General features: G+C 54.9%; 2 protein-coding genes and 1 non-coding gene across 17 annotated transcripts in view; all 3 read left to right on the top strand.

Annotated features, from left to right (window-relative positions):
• The window catches only part of RPL18A (ribosomal protein L18a), a 36,359-nt gene extending 31,161 nt beyond the window's left edge, over window positions 1–5,198 (top strand). The window contains exons 2-6 of one of the 2 annotated variants that reach the window (XM_050769829.1): window positions 1,707–1,759; window positions 3,183–3,362; window positions 3,975–4,104; window positions 4,799–4,908; window positions 5,053–5,198. In XM_050769829.1, the coding sequence (XP_050625786.1) occupies window positions 1,742–1,759; window positions 3,183–3,362; window positions 3,975–4,104; window positions 4,799–4,908; window positions 5,053–5,145 (531 nt within the window). In that variant the 5' untranslated portion in view covers window positions 1,707–1,741 and the 3' untranslated portion in view covers window positions 5,146–5,198. Of the gene's footprint in view, window positions 1–1,706; window positions 1,827–3,182; window positions 3,363–3,974; window positions 4,105–4,798; window positions 4,909–5,052 lie in introns of those variants that run through there. The other variant, XM_050769828.1, reaches the window with a different exon arrangement.
• The window catches only part of CCDC124 (coiled-coil domain containing 124), a 112,976-nt gene that overhangs the window by 22,861 nt on the left and 77,583 nt on the right, over window positions 1–12,532 (top strand). The window contains exon 1 of one of the 14 annotated variants that reach the window (XM_050769792.1): window positions 5,548–5,557. The exons of 11 other annotated variants lie outside the window; for them this stretch is intronic. The gene's annotated coding sequence lies outside the window, so the exon portion shown is untranslated. Of the gene's footprint in view, window positions 1–5,547; window positions 5,558–5,661; window positions 5,672–7,000; window positions 7,012–12,532 lie in introns of those variants that run through there. 2 more of the 14 variants (XM_050769798.1, XM_050769807.1) reach the window with 2 other exon arrangements.
• LOC126943662 (small nucleolar RNA SNORA68) lies at window positions 4,466–4,598 on the top strand. Its single transcript, XR_007721802.1, has one exon. It is a non-coding gene; the product is annotated as a small nucleolar RNA SNORA68 (small nucleolar RNA).

The following is a 12,532-nucleotide window of genomic DNA, read 5'->3' as shown; positions in this document are numbered from 1 at the left end:
TTAACAGCACAAAGGAGGTGAAGGGAGCCAAGCCATACTGGAATAAGAAAATCATTGGGCCGGGCGGGGTGGCTCACGCCTGTAATCCCAACACTTTGGGAGGCCACGGCAGGCGGATTACCTGAGGTCAGGAGTTCGAGACCAGCCTAACTAACATAGTGAAACCCCATCTCTACTAAAAATACAAAAATTAGCCAGGCATGGTGGTGGGCACCTGTAATCCCAGCTACTCTGGAGGCTGAGGCGGGAGAATCGCTTGAACCCAGGAGGCAGAGGTTGTAGTGAGCCGAGATCTCACCACTGCACTGCAGCCTGAGGAACACAGTAAGACTCTGTCTCAAAAAAAAAAAAAAAGTAAAGAAAACAAAATCACACCCAGTAGTGACTTGAATCCACAAAACCAGATTCAGAGAACCTGAAATGCAAAATAAGAAAATGAAAATAAAAAATTGCATACTTGCTGCCCTTTTTCTTTCTTTTTTTCTTTTTGTTTTTTTCCGAGTCGGGTCTCGCCCTGTCTCCCAGGCTGGAGTGCAATGGCGTGATCTCGGCTCACTGCAGCCTCCATCTCCCAGGTTCAAGCGATTCTCCTGCCTCAGCCTCCTGAGTAGCTATAATTACAGGCACCGGCCAGCACGCCTGGCTGATTTTTGTATTTTTAGTAGAGACGGGGTTTCGCTATGTTGGCCAGGCTGGTCTTGAACTCCTGACCTCGTGATCCACCCACCTCGGCCTCCGAAAGTGCTGGGATTACAGGCGTGAGCCACCGCACCTACCTGGCTTTTTTTTTTTTTTTTTTTTTGAGACACAGTCTTACTCTGCCGCCTAGGCTGGAGTGCAAAGGCGCGATCTCAGCTCACTGCAACCTCTGGCTCCTGAATACAAACGATTCTCATGCCTCAGCCTCCTGCCTCTTTCCTCTTAATTTTACTTCACAGCCTTGTCATCAGGGAGTTGTTTGCGGCTCTTTTTTCATATCTGGTCTCCGTCCTCATCCCCAGGAGGGCTTCTTTCTGTCCGAGCCCCTCAAAGTGGGCAGCTGGATCTTGATCCATTCTCGCGTTCTCCGCGCGCTCTCCCCCAACCCCCGCTCCCCCAGGTTCTTTATGAACTGGAGGCAGGCAGACAGGGTTTGAAACCCACCTACTACGAAACACAAATCGGACCCCAAATAAAAACGGCATTCCAGCGCTTACTCAATATTCGTGCTGCAACATCGCTAGGAGAAAAACATATAATTTGTATTCCAGTTTTACAGATGAGAACCCTCAGGTATCTGGCTGGAGACCTCCGTAACACACCTCCCCGGAGGACGAGGCCAAGAGTGTAAAGCATCGGCATCTCATCGTAAACACCGCAGCCACCCGAGGTCCAGTTCAATGCTTAGGCATCCTGCAGGCGGCGCGCGCCCCCGCCCCTAGTTGCAGCCGGAACTGGCTGAGTGACTACAACTCCCGGCGTGCAGCGCGCGCCGACGCTCCGTTACGGTCGTGGTGGAACAGGTGGTGCTTGCCTCGTTGCCTTCTGGGAAACGAAGTCTCGCTGTGAAGAGAGGACGAGCTTTGAGTAGTAGGTGGATCCGTAGCCAATGAAGACGCGGGTCGCGTTGAGTGCGGGGCAGAGAAGCCAATGGGCGTGCGGCATTGAGAGGGCGGGTCTTCCGGTAATGAAGGCCTGGTGAACGGCTGCGCGAAAGAGGGTACTTCCTTTTGCTGGTGGCTGGGAGAGCGGAGAGGACGCCATGAAGGCTTCTGGCACAGTAAGGCGAGCGCGACGCAGCAGGGGGCCAAGAGATGGGGCACGGGCCCCATCGGGGGTCTGCAGAGGTGGCGTGGGTCGGGTTGGTGGCGCGCGCTCCTGTCGGTCCTGCTTGGCCGCGCGCCGCGTTCTCTTGTTGCAGTCAACATGGCGGCCATCGTGGGCGCCGCGTGGAGAGAGCGATGCGTGGCCTGGGCCAGCTCAGGGATCGCGGTGGTCCAAGGACTCCGGGTCTTCTTCCCGGGGGACGGAATAAGTCGCGCAGCGTGGAGGCCCGAGCCCCGGCACCTCGTCAAGCCGCTAGGTTTCTGTTTTCTTGTCTACAATGTGGACGTGGCGGTGGAGCAGTAGCATTTTCTTTTTCCCAGAATGACTGTGAGAAGCAGATGAAAATTGCTGACAATGAGCCGAAACGGGGAGCGTGAGGCTTAACGCCGTGACACATACTGGATAGAACCAAACGGCGTTATGGCGCAGAGATAGGAGAACCCGGACACCCATGGAGTGGGTGTGTTATGTCCAGATCTCCAGCCTCAGTTTCCTTGCTGTTAAAGGGGCGGGCCCCATTGCCAGGGGCAAATGCCAGAGGCTACCAGGGCAGGAGAGTTTCAGAGCTGGTGGCGGGGCACAGGAAGACGAGAGGATGCCCCGGGCCCCAGATGCTTCCTGAACGTGTGGTGCCGAGGCCGATGGGTCAGGTTCACAGTAAAAGTAGGAACTGAGTCTGCGATAATTTGTGACTATTTTTCATTGATACTAGTAAAAAGCTGACGAGTCAGTGTCAGAGGAGGTTTCTTTGTGCCATATCACAGAGCCTGGACTTGACCAAAGATTCTCACCTCTGCATCTGTAAACCGGGAGCCTTCCCTGGGCCAAACGTTTGGATTGCAGTTGGGAAAACGGAGGCAGCCGCAGCTCGCATGGCGACAGTGCAGGGATCCCAGGACTGGGGAGAGACCTGAGGTCTTGTCCTAGTTCTGCCTGGAATGGGCTGTGAGATCCCATACTGGTCACTCTGCCTGTGGGCCTCAGGGTGAAAGAAGATGTTGGCTGGATGTTATTAGGTGCAGAGTGGCTGTTTGACGGGGACTGCAAAGCAGTTCAGGACTGCAGCATGAAGAAAGGAGACTGTGGGTCTAACTAAGCCTCAGCTTTCCTGGTCTGAAACCCTTAGCCCAGGCAAAGGAGAAGCAGGCAACTTAATTAATTCTCCCTGGAGACCTCTCTCTCCTCAGTTCATTTTGTGGATAAAGCTGTGTTGGGGAGTGTGACCCACAGTCACCAGGAATCCACATGGAGGCCCTAGGGGTGGCCCTGCCTCCTGCTGCCCGAATCTGTGGTCATCGGTTGCAGGCAAGGGAGTGAGGTGAATCTCCACAGTTGCCGGGTGTGCTGGCCTTAACCTCAGTCCTGTTTCCTTTCAGCTACGAGAGTACAAGGTGGTGGGTCGCTGCCTGCCCACCCCCAAATGCCACACACCACCCCTCTACCGCATGCGAATCTTTGCGCCTAATCATGTCGTCGCCAAGTCCCGCTTCTGGTACTTCGTATCTCAGTTAAAGAAGATGAAGAAATCTTCAGGGGAGATTGTCTACTGTGGGCAGGTATGGGGAGGCTGGGGCCATGTAGGTCTGGAGTGGATTTGCACCTCATGGGGCATAATGCATCTCAAGAATTAATCAGACATGGACCGGGCACGGTGGCTCACGCCTGTAATGCCAGCACATCAGACATCAGAGCCACGGGTCGTGTTTCTCTCTGGGTCATGGGACTGGAGCAGAGCTTATGTGCCATTTCCCTGACTAGAAAGCCAGGGATGCAGGGAGGGGGTGGGTGGCATGGTGGGATACCTTGGTTGGTGCTGTCTTCTCTGGGCCCTGTTTTATCAAGTGAGGAGAGGCGATGGCTATCCGGTCAGTGGTGGTAGCTAACTTGGCCCAGACAGGTCCCAGGAGACCTGAGTTCAGGGACTGCATCTGGGGTGGGTTGGTCTCCGTGGAGGAAGCCTGGACTTCAGGCTGTTGGCATGGAAAGTTCCCTTACCTGGCAGGCTCCCCAAGGGTTCCTGAAGGTGGATGGGGCTGGGAAACTGAGGCACAACAGTCTGGCCATAGAGTAAGCCTAGAGGCTGGGGTGTGCTTTAGAGGCCGAGGGTTCAATGAGGATGGGGCTAGGGCGGATCTGGCTCACCTCTCCGTGTGGCCTCTCCTCGGCAGGTGTTTGAGAAGTCGCCACTGCGGGTGAAGAACTTCGGAATCTGGCTGCGCTATGACTCCCGGAGCGGCACCCACAACATGTACCGGGAATACCGGGACCTGACCACTGCGGGCGCTGTCACCCAGTGCTGTAAGCTGTGCTTCCCGCCTCTGGCTTTAGATGCTCCTTGATTCCCTCACACTGAGGCGGGGCAAATGCCAGAGGCTACCAGGGCAGGAGAGACTCAGAGCTGGGGGCGGGGCACAGGAAGACGAGAGGATAACCCGGGCCCCAGATGCCCTTTTCTGAGAGCCCTACCAGGCTCAGTTGTAAATCACATCGCATCTGGAAACTCCCATTTTGGGTCTGCACCTTGTTTAGACTGGGGTCCACTTCACCACTGTCTTCTGGGACCCACTTACAACCGAGTTCAACCCCTGCCCACTGTTGGGAGCTGGCACCTTTTCCTTGGCTCACCCGCCAGGGGTTGTGAGACCCCCACACCTCCCTGATTGCACCTAAACCCAAGAATCACTGTTTCTTATAGCGGTGGTTTAAACAGAGGTGCAAACAGCAAGCGGATCTCGTCGCCTTTGGGGGGCTGTGGCTGTGCCCCTCAAAGTGAATTTGGAGGTTCTACAACTCTAGTGGCCAATGCCTGCTGGGACCCAGGCCTTGGGCTATCTCGCTTCCTCCCTACCACCTTCCCGTGAGCCCTGAGCCCTCAGGCAGTTGCTGTGACCAACAGGATGTGCCAGGTCATTGGGCAGGCACTGAGCAGGAGGTTTGCTGAATGCCCAGAGCCCAGGCAACACCGTTACACTGCCCCTCCTCCTTTCCACAGACCGAGACATGGGTGCCCGGCACCGCGCCCGGGCCCACTCCATTCAGATCATGAAGGTGGAGGAGATCGCGGCCAGCAAGTGCCGTCGGCCGGCTGTCAAGCAGTTCCATGTAAGTGCCCTGGGGGACTCCCCTGGAGGGAAGTACCTGCTCTGACGCAGGAGCCCAGTGGGGGGCGGCTACACCTCGGTGACCCCACAGGGACGGGGTGTTAAGAGACTTCTAACCTCCTCAACCTGCCTCCCCTCCTCACAGGACTCCAAGATCAAGTTCCCGCTGCCCCACCGGGTCCTGCGCCGTCAGCACAAGCCACGCTTCACCACCAAGAGGCCCAACACCTTCTTTTAGGTGCAGGGCTTTCGCCTGGGTATGCCCCAAATAAACTCAGGAATGCCCTGGTGCTCACCGCATGTTTTCTTTGCACACACTGCAGAGCTCAAAGGGATGCTATGAGAGGCTGGCCCAGTCACCTCCTGGGGTGCAGCTGAGCTGCTGTTTCTCTGTCCTAGGAGGGGTTTTCAGTGCAAACAAACCCTCACATTCTCCTCTCCTGGAGTGGGCCCTCCAGGAGCCCCCACCCCTGAGCGCCCTCTTGCTTGGTCAGTTCTTAGCCCTGCTCATCCCTGGGCTATTAGCTTCAGGGGTACTGTCTGTCCTGGGCCACTAAATCTGTCCCAACTCTCTTGTCAGACACAGGCCTCTGAGGCTTCCCTCCTGAGTCTGGACCAGGGAGAGTCTCCCTAGATAGTGGGATTGGGGGTCGCTCCCTGGGGATTCTCCTAAGTCCCCAAAGTTCTCAGAGTAGACACAAGAGGGCACCCAAGGGGCGCGCTCTGCTGCTTGGAGGCTGTTTTTCTCTTTCGCTGGTTGGGGGCCTCTTAGATGACACCCTAATCTTGCCCAAGGAGGTCAAGGACTCACCACAGGTACTTGTCTCCAGGAAACCGCTTCAGGCCTGGAAAATTCCAGGCATGACACTAATCCCATCCTGGCTGAGTCCGTCTTGTCAGGTGGAGGCTAAGCTGGCGTTGGAGAAGCTTGAGACACAGCCAAGAGCTCAGGCCCCCACCCATCCTTTGTTGTGTGACCTTGGGCAACCCTGTTCTGGGCCAGTCTTGATCTGGGACTTGCCGTCTTGGTCTGAACATGAGGTTCCGCACTGATGTGGGAAGTGCTGCTGTGCAGTTGCTGCGGGCAGCCTGTGGGGCCCTCCTTTGTCCCAGGGAGCGCAGGATCAGGAGAAAGCCAGGACTTAGATAGCAGTTACGGCTTTTTGAAAGAGGGTCTTGCTCTGTCATCCTGACTGGAGTGCAGTGGAGAGATCATGGCCCACTGTAGCCTTGACCTCCTGGGCTCAAGTGATCCTCCTGCCTCAGCCTCCAAGTAGCTGGGACTAGAGGGGCACCACCACACTCAGGACAAGGACAGTCTTCCACATGTGGAGTTGCCGTGTGGTTTCCAGGAAACCAGGCCTTTTTCAGCCTCACCTGAGAGGCGCCCAGAGCCTGGGCAGGGCCAGCACACAAGCAACCATCTGGGTAAGACCCAGGCCTGGGGACAGCCCTGCAGACCATAGAACCCCATGGGTCCCCAACAACTGGTTCCTTCCCACGTTAGGGTCTTTGTACTTGCCTGGAATACCACGGATTCCCCCAGGCTGGCCTCACTGGAGTTTGTGAAACTGTTCATGGGTTCCCGGGACTGGGCTGTATTTGATTTCTATCCCCCACTAGTTCTGAAAGGGCAGGGGCCATGTGTGTCACCCAGTGTATCCAGGAGGGACTCAGCTTTCCTATGGGATCCTTTTTTATTTTGTAAAAGTTCTTTACATATGCGGGCAAAAGCTTGGAGAAAATCATGGTTTTCCAGAATTACTTTTGTTTTTGAGATGGACTCTCGCCGTGTTCCTCAGGCTGGAGTGCAGTGGCACGGTCTCGGCTCACTGCAACCTCTGCCTCCCAGGTTCAAGGGATTCTCCGGCCTCAGCCTCCAGAGTAGCTAGAATTACAGGTGCCTACCACCATGCCTGACTTAGTTTTTTGTATTTTTAGCACAGATGGGGTTTCACCATGTGGGCCAGGCTAGTCTGGAACTCCTGACCTTGTGATCTACCCGCCACAGCCTCCAAAGTGTTGGGATTACAGGCATGAGCCACCCTGCCTGGCCCAGAATATCTTTTGATGTTCCTCAGAGTATATTGGGTGTGTGGGGGGGTGATAACTGGAAATTTCAAAATTTTGCCTGAATTTCATCTCTTGTGGTTTCTAGTACAAAGTCTCCTTTCTCCGTAAGGGAATCTTCATACTTAAGTGCCACCCAGAAAAGAAAATAAATTTCCTGGTCTCCATAGCAGTGGCCAGGTGTGGCTCATGACTGTCAGCACTTTGGAAGGGTGAGGTAGGAGGATCACTTGAGGCCAGGAGTTTGAGACCAGACTGGTAGACTTGCGAGACCCTGTCTTTACCAAGTAACATTAGCTGGCTGTAGTGCACACCTGTAGTCCCAGCTACTTGGGGGCCTGAGGTATGAGAACCACTTGACCCTGGAGGTTGAGGCTGCAGTGAACCACCATCGTGCCACTGTACTCCAGCCTGGCAACAGGGCGAGACCAAACAAAACAAAAATACAGCAGTGATGGGCCATTTCCAAGAAAGAACGTGTCTGGCTGGTGTGTGGGCATGATGGCCAGTGCTCCAGCAGTCATTTTGGACCATGAAGAAGCAACACAGGAGCAGCGAGGGAGAAGGACCTTGGGTACCTGACCCTGTGCAATGCTGCCCCCCTCCCTAAGGCTTGACCCTTCTACCCCCTTGATTAGAACATGGGGAGGAAACGAGTCCTGCTTAGGCTGTAATGGAGCTGCTCTGGTAGATGTGACCTTATCTTGAGCTGGGCCTGAAGCAGGGCGTGGCACTGTGAACTCAGGCCATAACTGCCTGGAAGTCCCTGCCCACTCTGAGCCATTTCTTCCTGTATACAGTGAGGGCGGTGATCCCTCTAGGCTGTGGGGCAGGCGAGGTGATACTGAGTGAGTTGGAGGATGAGAGATCAGGAGAGTGGAAGGCACGGAAGGCTCAGGGCCCCACCAAAGCTCACTGCACACCCGCATCTCCACCTCAGTCCCCTTCCTGTGCCTTGGAGCCCCTCCAGGGCTTCAACCACGTGGCAGCAGCCTGGGAACCAGTTGGGAGAGCTGCCCCAACCAGCTGAGACATGGAGGCCAATCCCATTGTTGAGGAGCCATTGACAGGATGAATGCACTTACAGAACACCAACCTGCCATCTACTCAGCCTCTCGTAAATGTGCCCAGAAGCTCCTCTACCACCGAATTCCCCCACCCCCAGTGAATCACCTTCCATTCAGTCACATTCCTCCACCAACCAGCTACCTGTCCATCCATTGGTCCACTCAATCCACCCACCCCATTCATTCATCCATCCATCCATCCATCCATCCATCCATCCACCCATCCACCCACCCACGCATTCATCCATCCATCCATCCATCCATCTACCCACCCACTCATCCATCCATCCATTCACCCACCCACCCCATTCATTCATCCATCCATCCATCCACCCATCCACCCACCCACGCATTCATCCATCCATCCATCCACCCATCCACCGACCCACCCATCCATTCATCTATCCATCCATCCATCCACCCACCTACCTGCCCGTCAACCCACCCACCCATCCATCCATCCACCCATTCACTCATTCACCCATCCAACCACCCACTAGTCCATACATACATCTATCCATCCATTCATCCATCCATCCATTTACCCATCCACCCATCTGTCATATCCAATCCTTTACCCAAACTCCACGTGCCCGCCCTCACCCCACACACACCATCCCTTTGTTGCAGCCTCAATCGTCCTTGAGCCCCTACTTTGTGCAGGGGCCTGTGTTAATTCCAGTGTGGGTGCTTGAAGGAATAGACAGCCCCTGGTTCTTTCTCAGGAGGGAAAAGAGAGTCACAATCCCATGCAGAGGCTGGGTGTGGTGGTGGTGCTCCCGTAGGCCCAGCTACTTGGGAGTCCGAGGCAGGAGGATCACGTGAGCCCAGAAGATTGAGGTTGCAGTGAGCCATAACCTCCACTGCACTCCAGCCTGGGCAACAGAGTGAGCCACTGCCTCAGAAAAACAAATACAAAAATAAACAAAAAAGAACTCCTGGCTGTTGAGGAGAGGAGGTACAACACCAACCAGAGCGAAAGCCCTGGGGCTGGGCAGCAATGGGTCATTTCGCATGGGTGTGAGTGGGGCCGATAAGGCAGAGGCTGGCCAGGGAGAGCCTGGATGTCTGCTGGGGTCTGGAGCGGGACAGGTCCTACCTAGGCTCATCCAGTTAACCCAAGGATAAGCAAGGGCAGGAATCCAGGAACTCCTCCCACCTCCTCAGGTGCCGAGGCGCTCCTGGGTCTCATTCCTGGGCTTGTCAAGGTGCCAGGTGTCACCTCGGTAGGGCTGTGATCCGTGGGGGAGCGACATTCAAAGCCTCCCCTCCCTGACCCGCCCTGCACCTCTGCTCCTGAGTCAGAACCAATGGGGACAAGGGCAGTGCCAAAGCAGGACAGACGAGTAGGGACCCCAAGAGACCCCAGCCCCAGTTCCTGCAACCAAGAGAGACTGTATAAGAATCACAGAATCTGAGACTCACAGTTGAGTATCAGGACTTAGAATTATGGAATTTTTTTTTTTTTTTTTTTTTTGAGATGGAGTTTCACTCTTGCTGCCCAGGTTGGAGTGCAATGGCACGATCTCGGCTCACCGCAACCTCTGCCTCTCGGGTTCAAGCAATTCTCCTACTTCAGCCTTCCGAGTAGCTGGGATCACACGTGCCCGCCACCATGCCTGGCTAGTTTTTTGTGTTTTTAGTAGACACGGGGTTTCATCATGTTGGCCAGGATCGGCTTGAACGCCTGACCTCAGGTGATCCACCTGCCTGGGCCTCCCAAAGTGTTGGGATTACAAGCGTGAGTCACCGTGCCCAGTTGAATTATGGAATCTCACAGACAGCAGCAGCAACAAGGAAAAATAGTTTACATTTATTTATTTTTTTAGAGATAGGGTCTCCCTCTGTCGCCCAGGCTAAAGTGCAGTGGCACAATCACCGTTCACTGCAGCCTCAACCTCCCCAGCTCAAGCAATCCTTCTGCTTAAGCTTCCTAAGTAGCTGGGACCACAGGGGCACACCACCAAACTCAGCTAATTTTTAAAAATTTTTGGTTGGGCACAGTGGCTCACACCTGTAATCCTAGCACTTTGGGAGGCAGAGGCAGGTGGATCACGTGAAGTCAGGAGTTCGAGACCAGCCTGGCCAACATGGTGAAACCCCTTCTCTACTAAAAATACAATATATATATATATATAGAGAGAGAGAGTACCGTTGGGGTCTCACTATATTGCCCAGGCTGGTCTCCAACTCCTAGCCTCCAGCCTTCTTCCTCGCTTGGCCTCCCAAAGTGCTGAGATTACAGGCATGAGCCACTGAAACTGGCCTTTTTGCACTTGTTGAGTGCAGAATTGAAGTTCAAGGACAGATTCTGGCTCCCCATGGCGTGGGTTCAAGTCCCACTGTGGCTCCTAGCTCGCAGAAGGATAATTTATATCCAGGGCCACCCAGCAGGTCATGCTGCAGTCACAGCAGCTCACAACTTCTCACCCCAACCCCTGCTACATCTCCCAGGGAACCAAGGGGCGGGGTACAGCTCCCCGACACTGCCGCCATTCTCCCATTCCTGCACATTCTGCTCACATTGTCTGCTGCGGCCTTGGGCCCTTCCCAACTCACATCCTGGGGTCCTGCTGCCCGCTCCTATGATTGGAATCACAGTCAAGGAAGGTGTGACCTGATTCTCCCCACTCTGCTGCTTTTCCTCTCCAGGCTCACAATTCCCTCCCCTAGGTCAGGAAATGGTCCCACCCACTCTGCACGGGCCCTCACTCCAGTCCTCCTTAGGCATTCCAAACTGTGTTCCAAATGCACCCTCCTCTCCCCACCCGGCAGCCACCCCACTCCTGCCACTTGGATGTGACCCATTTTTCAGAATCTGGAAATCTCATCGGACTCCTCACCTGCTCCAAACTCTCCTAGAGTTCCCCAGCACCCCCAGAATAAAATCCACACCCCTTACGAAGGCCCAGAAGATACCCCATGATTGTCTGTCTCCGCTCACCCCGTATCCAGGCTGGAATTCAGTGGTGTGATCACTGCTCACTGCAGCCTCCACCTCCCGGGCTCTGGCGATCCTCCCACCTCAGCCTCCCAAAGTGCTGGGATTTCAGGTGTGAGCCACAGCGCTGGACTGAAATTAGTATTTATCTGCTGTGAGGTTAGGGCCATCACCACCCTGGGGTGGATCCACCTGGATCATGCTCTGTCCCCAGCACCTGGCAGAGGGCCCTGCACACAGTATGCAATCAATGAACGGGCCTCAGCCCAGGCCTCTGGCCGCAGCCTGGACCCCCATGGTGGGAAGAAGAGAAGCTATGCCTTCCCAGAACTTCCCTGAAGAGAAGGGGTCTATTTGCATGTATTTGCACAATTTGCATATGTTCACATTGGTCGGCAGGGCTTTGCAAGTAGGGGATCCCGCTGGGATCTCTCACTGATTGATTGATTGATTGATTGATTGATTGATTCAGTCACAGTCTTGCTCTGTCGCCAGGCTGGAGTGCAGTGGCACGATCTTGGCTCACTGCAACCTCTGCCTCCCAGGCTCAAGCGATTCTCCCGCCTCAGCCTCCTGGATTACAGGCGCCCTCCATCACGCCTGGCTAATTTTTGTATTTTTAGTAGAGACAGGGTTTCACCATGTTGGCCAGACTGGTTTTAAATGGATCTCAAGAGATCCTTCCGCCTCGGCCCAAAGTGCTGGGATTACAGGCAGGAGCCACGGCGCCCGGCCAGATCTCCCCTTTTCCAACTGGGTTTCCAGGAGGATGCCTGACCAGGGTGGAAGGAGAACTTGGTGACCAACGCACTCTCCTGGCGAGGGCAGGAGGTATGCGTCAGCCGGCAACAGGTGCCCGTGTAGCAGCCTCAGTGTCACAGTCCCGGGAGGAGGGACAGGCCCACCTTGCACAGCGGAGAGGGAGCAAGAGGACTGTCGGGGGTTAGGTGGGAAGGCGTGGAGAAACGCTGGACCCAGCTGGAGCGGCCAGTGCAGGGTAGGCCAGAGGAGGCCACCAGGGGGCAACAGAGGATGGCGAGAAGCACTCGAACACAGCTTTTTTTTTTTTTTTTTTTTGGAGACAGGGTCTTGCTGTACTGCCCAGGCTGGAGTGCAGTGCAGTTCTCGACCACAGCTCATTGCAGCCTTGGCCTCCCACACTCAAGCGATCCTCCCTTGGATAAGTGACTCCCACCTCAGCCTCCTGAGTAGCTGGGATTACAGGCACGTGCCACCACGCCTTGCTAATTTTTGTATTTTTCATACAGACAGGGTCTCACTATGTTGCTCAGGGTAGTCTCGAACTCTGGGACTCAAATGATCCTCCCACTTCAGCCTTCCAAAGTGCTGGGATTACAGACATAAGCCATCATGCCCAGCCTCTGATGCTGTTTCATTCAACCCCCAGGATTTCAGATTCCACCAGCTTATGGAGAAGGGAACCAAGTTTGAGATGCATGATCACCCAGAAAGTTGGAGGCTGAGCTGAGACTTGAACCCAGAGACCAGAACCTCCAGAGGCCAAAGTCCTCCTGGGTCCCCCAGAG

The sequence above is a fragment of the Macaca thibetana genome, chromosome 19 (genome assembly GCF_024542745.1).
Source record: "Macaca thibetana thibetana isolate TM-01 chromosome 19, ASM2454274v1, whole genome shotgun sequence".
Taxonomy (NCBI): domain Eukaryota; kingdom Metazoa; phylum Chordata; class Mammalia; order Primates; family Cercopithecidae; genus Macaca; species Macaca thibetana.
The sequence above is the reverse complement of the archived record's forward strand: the minus strand, read 5'-3'. Positions and strand labels throughout refer to the sequence as shown.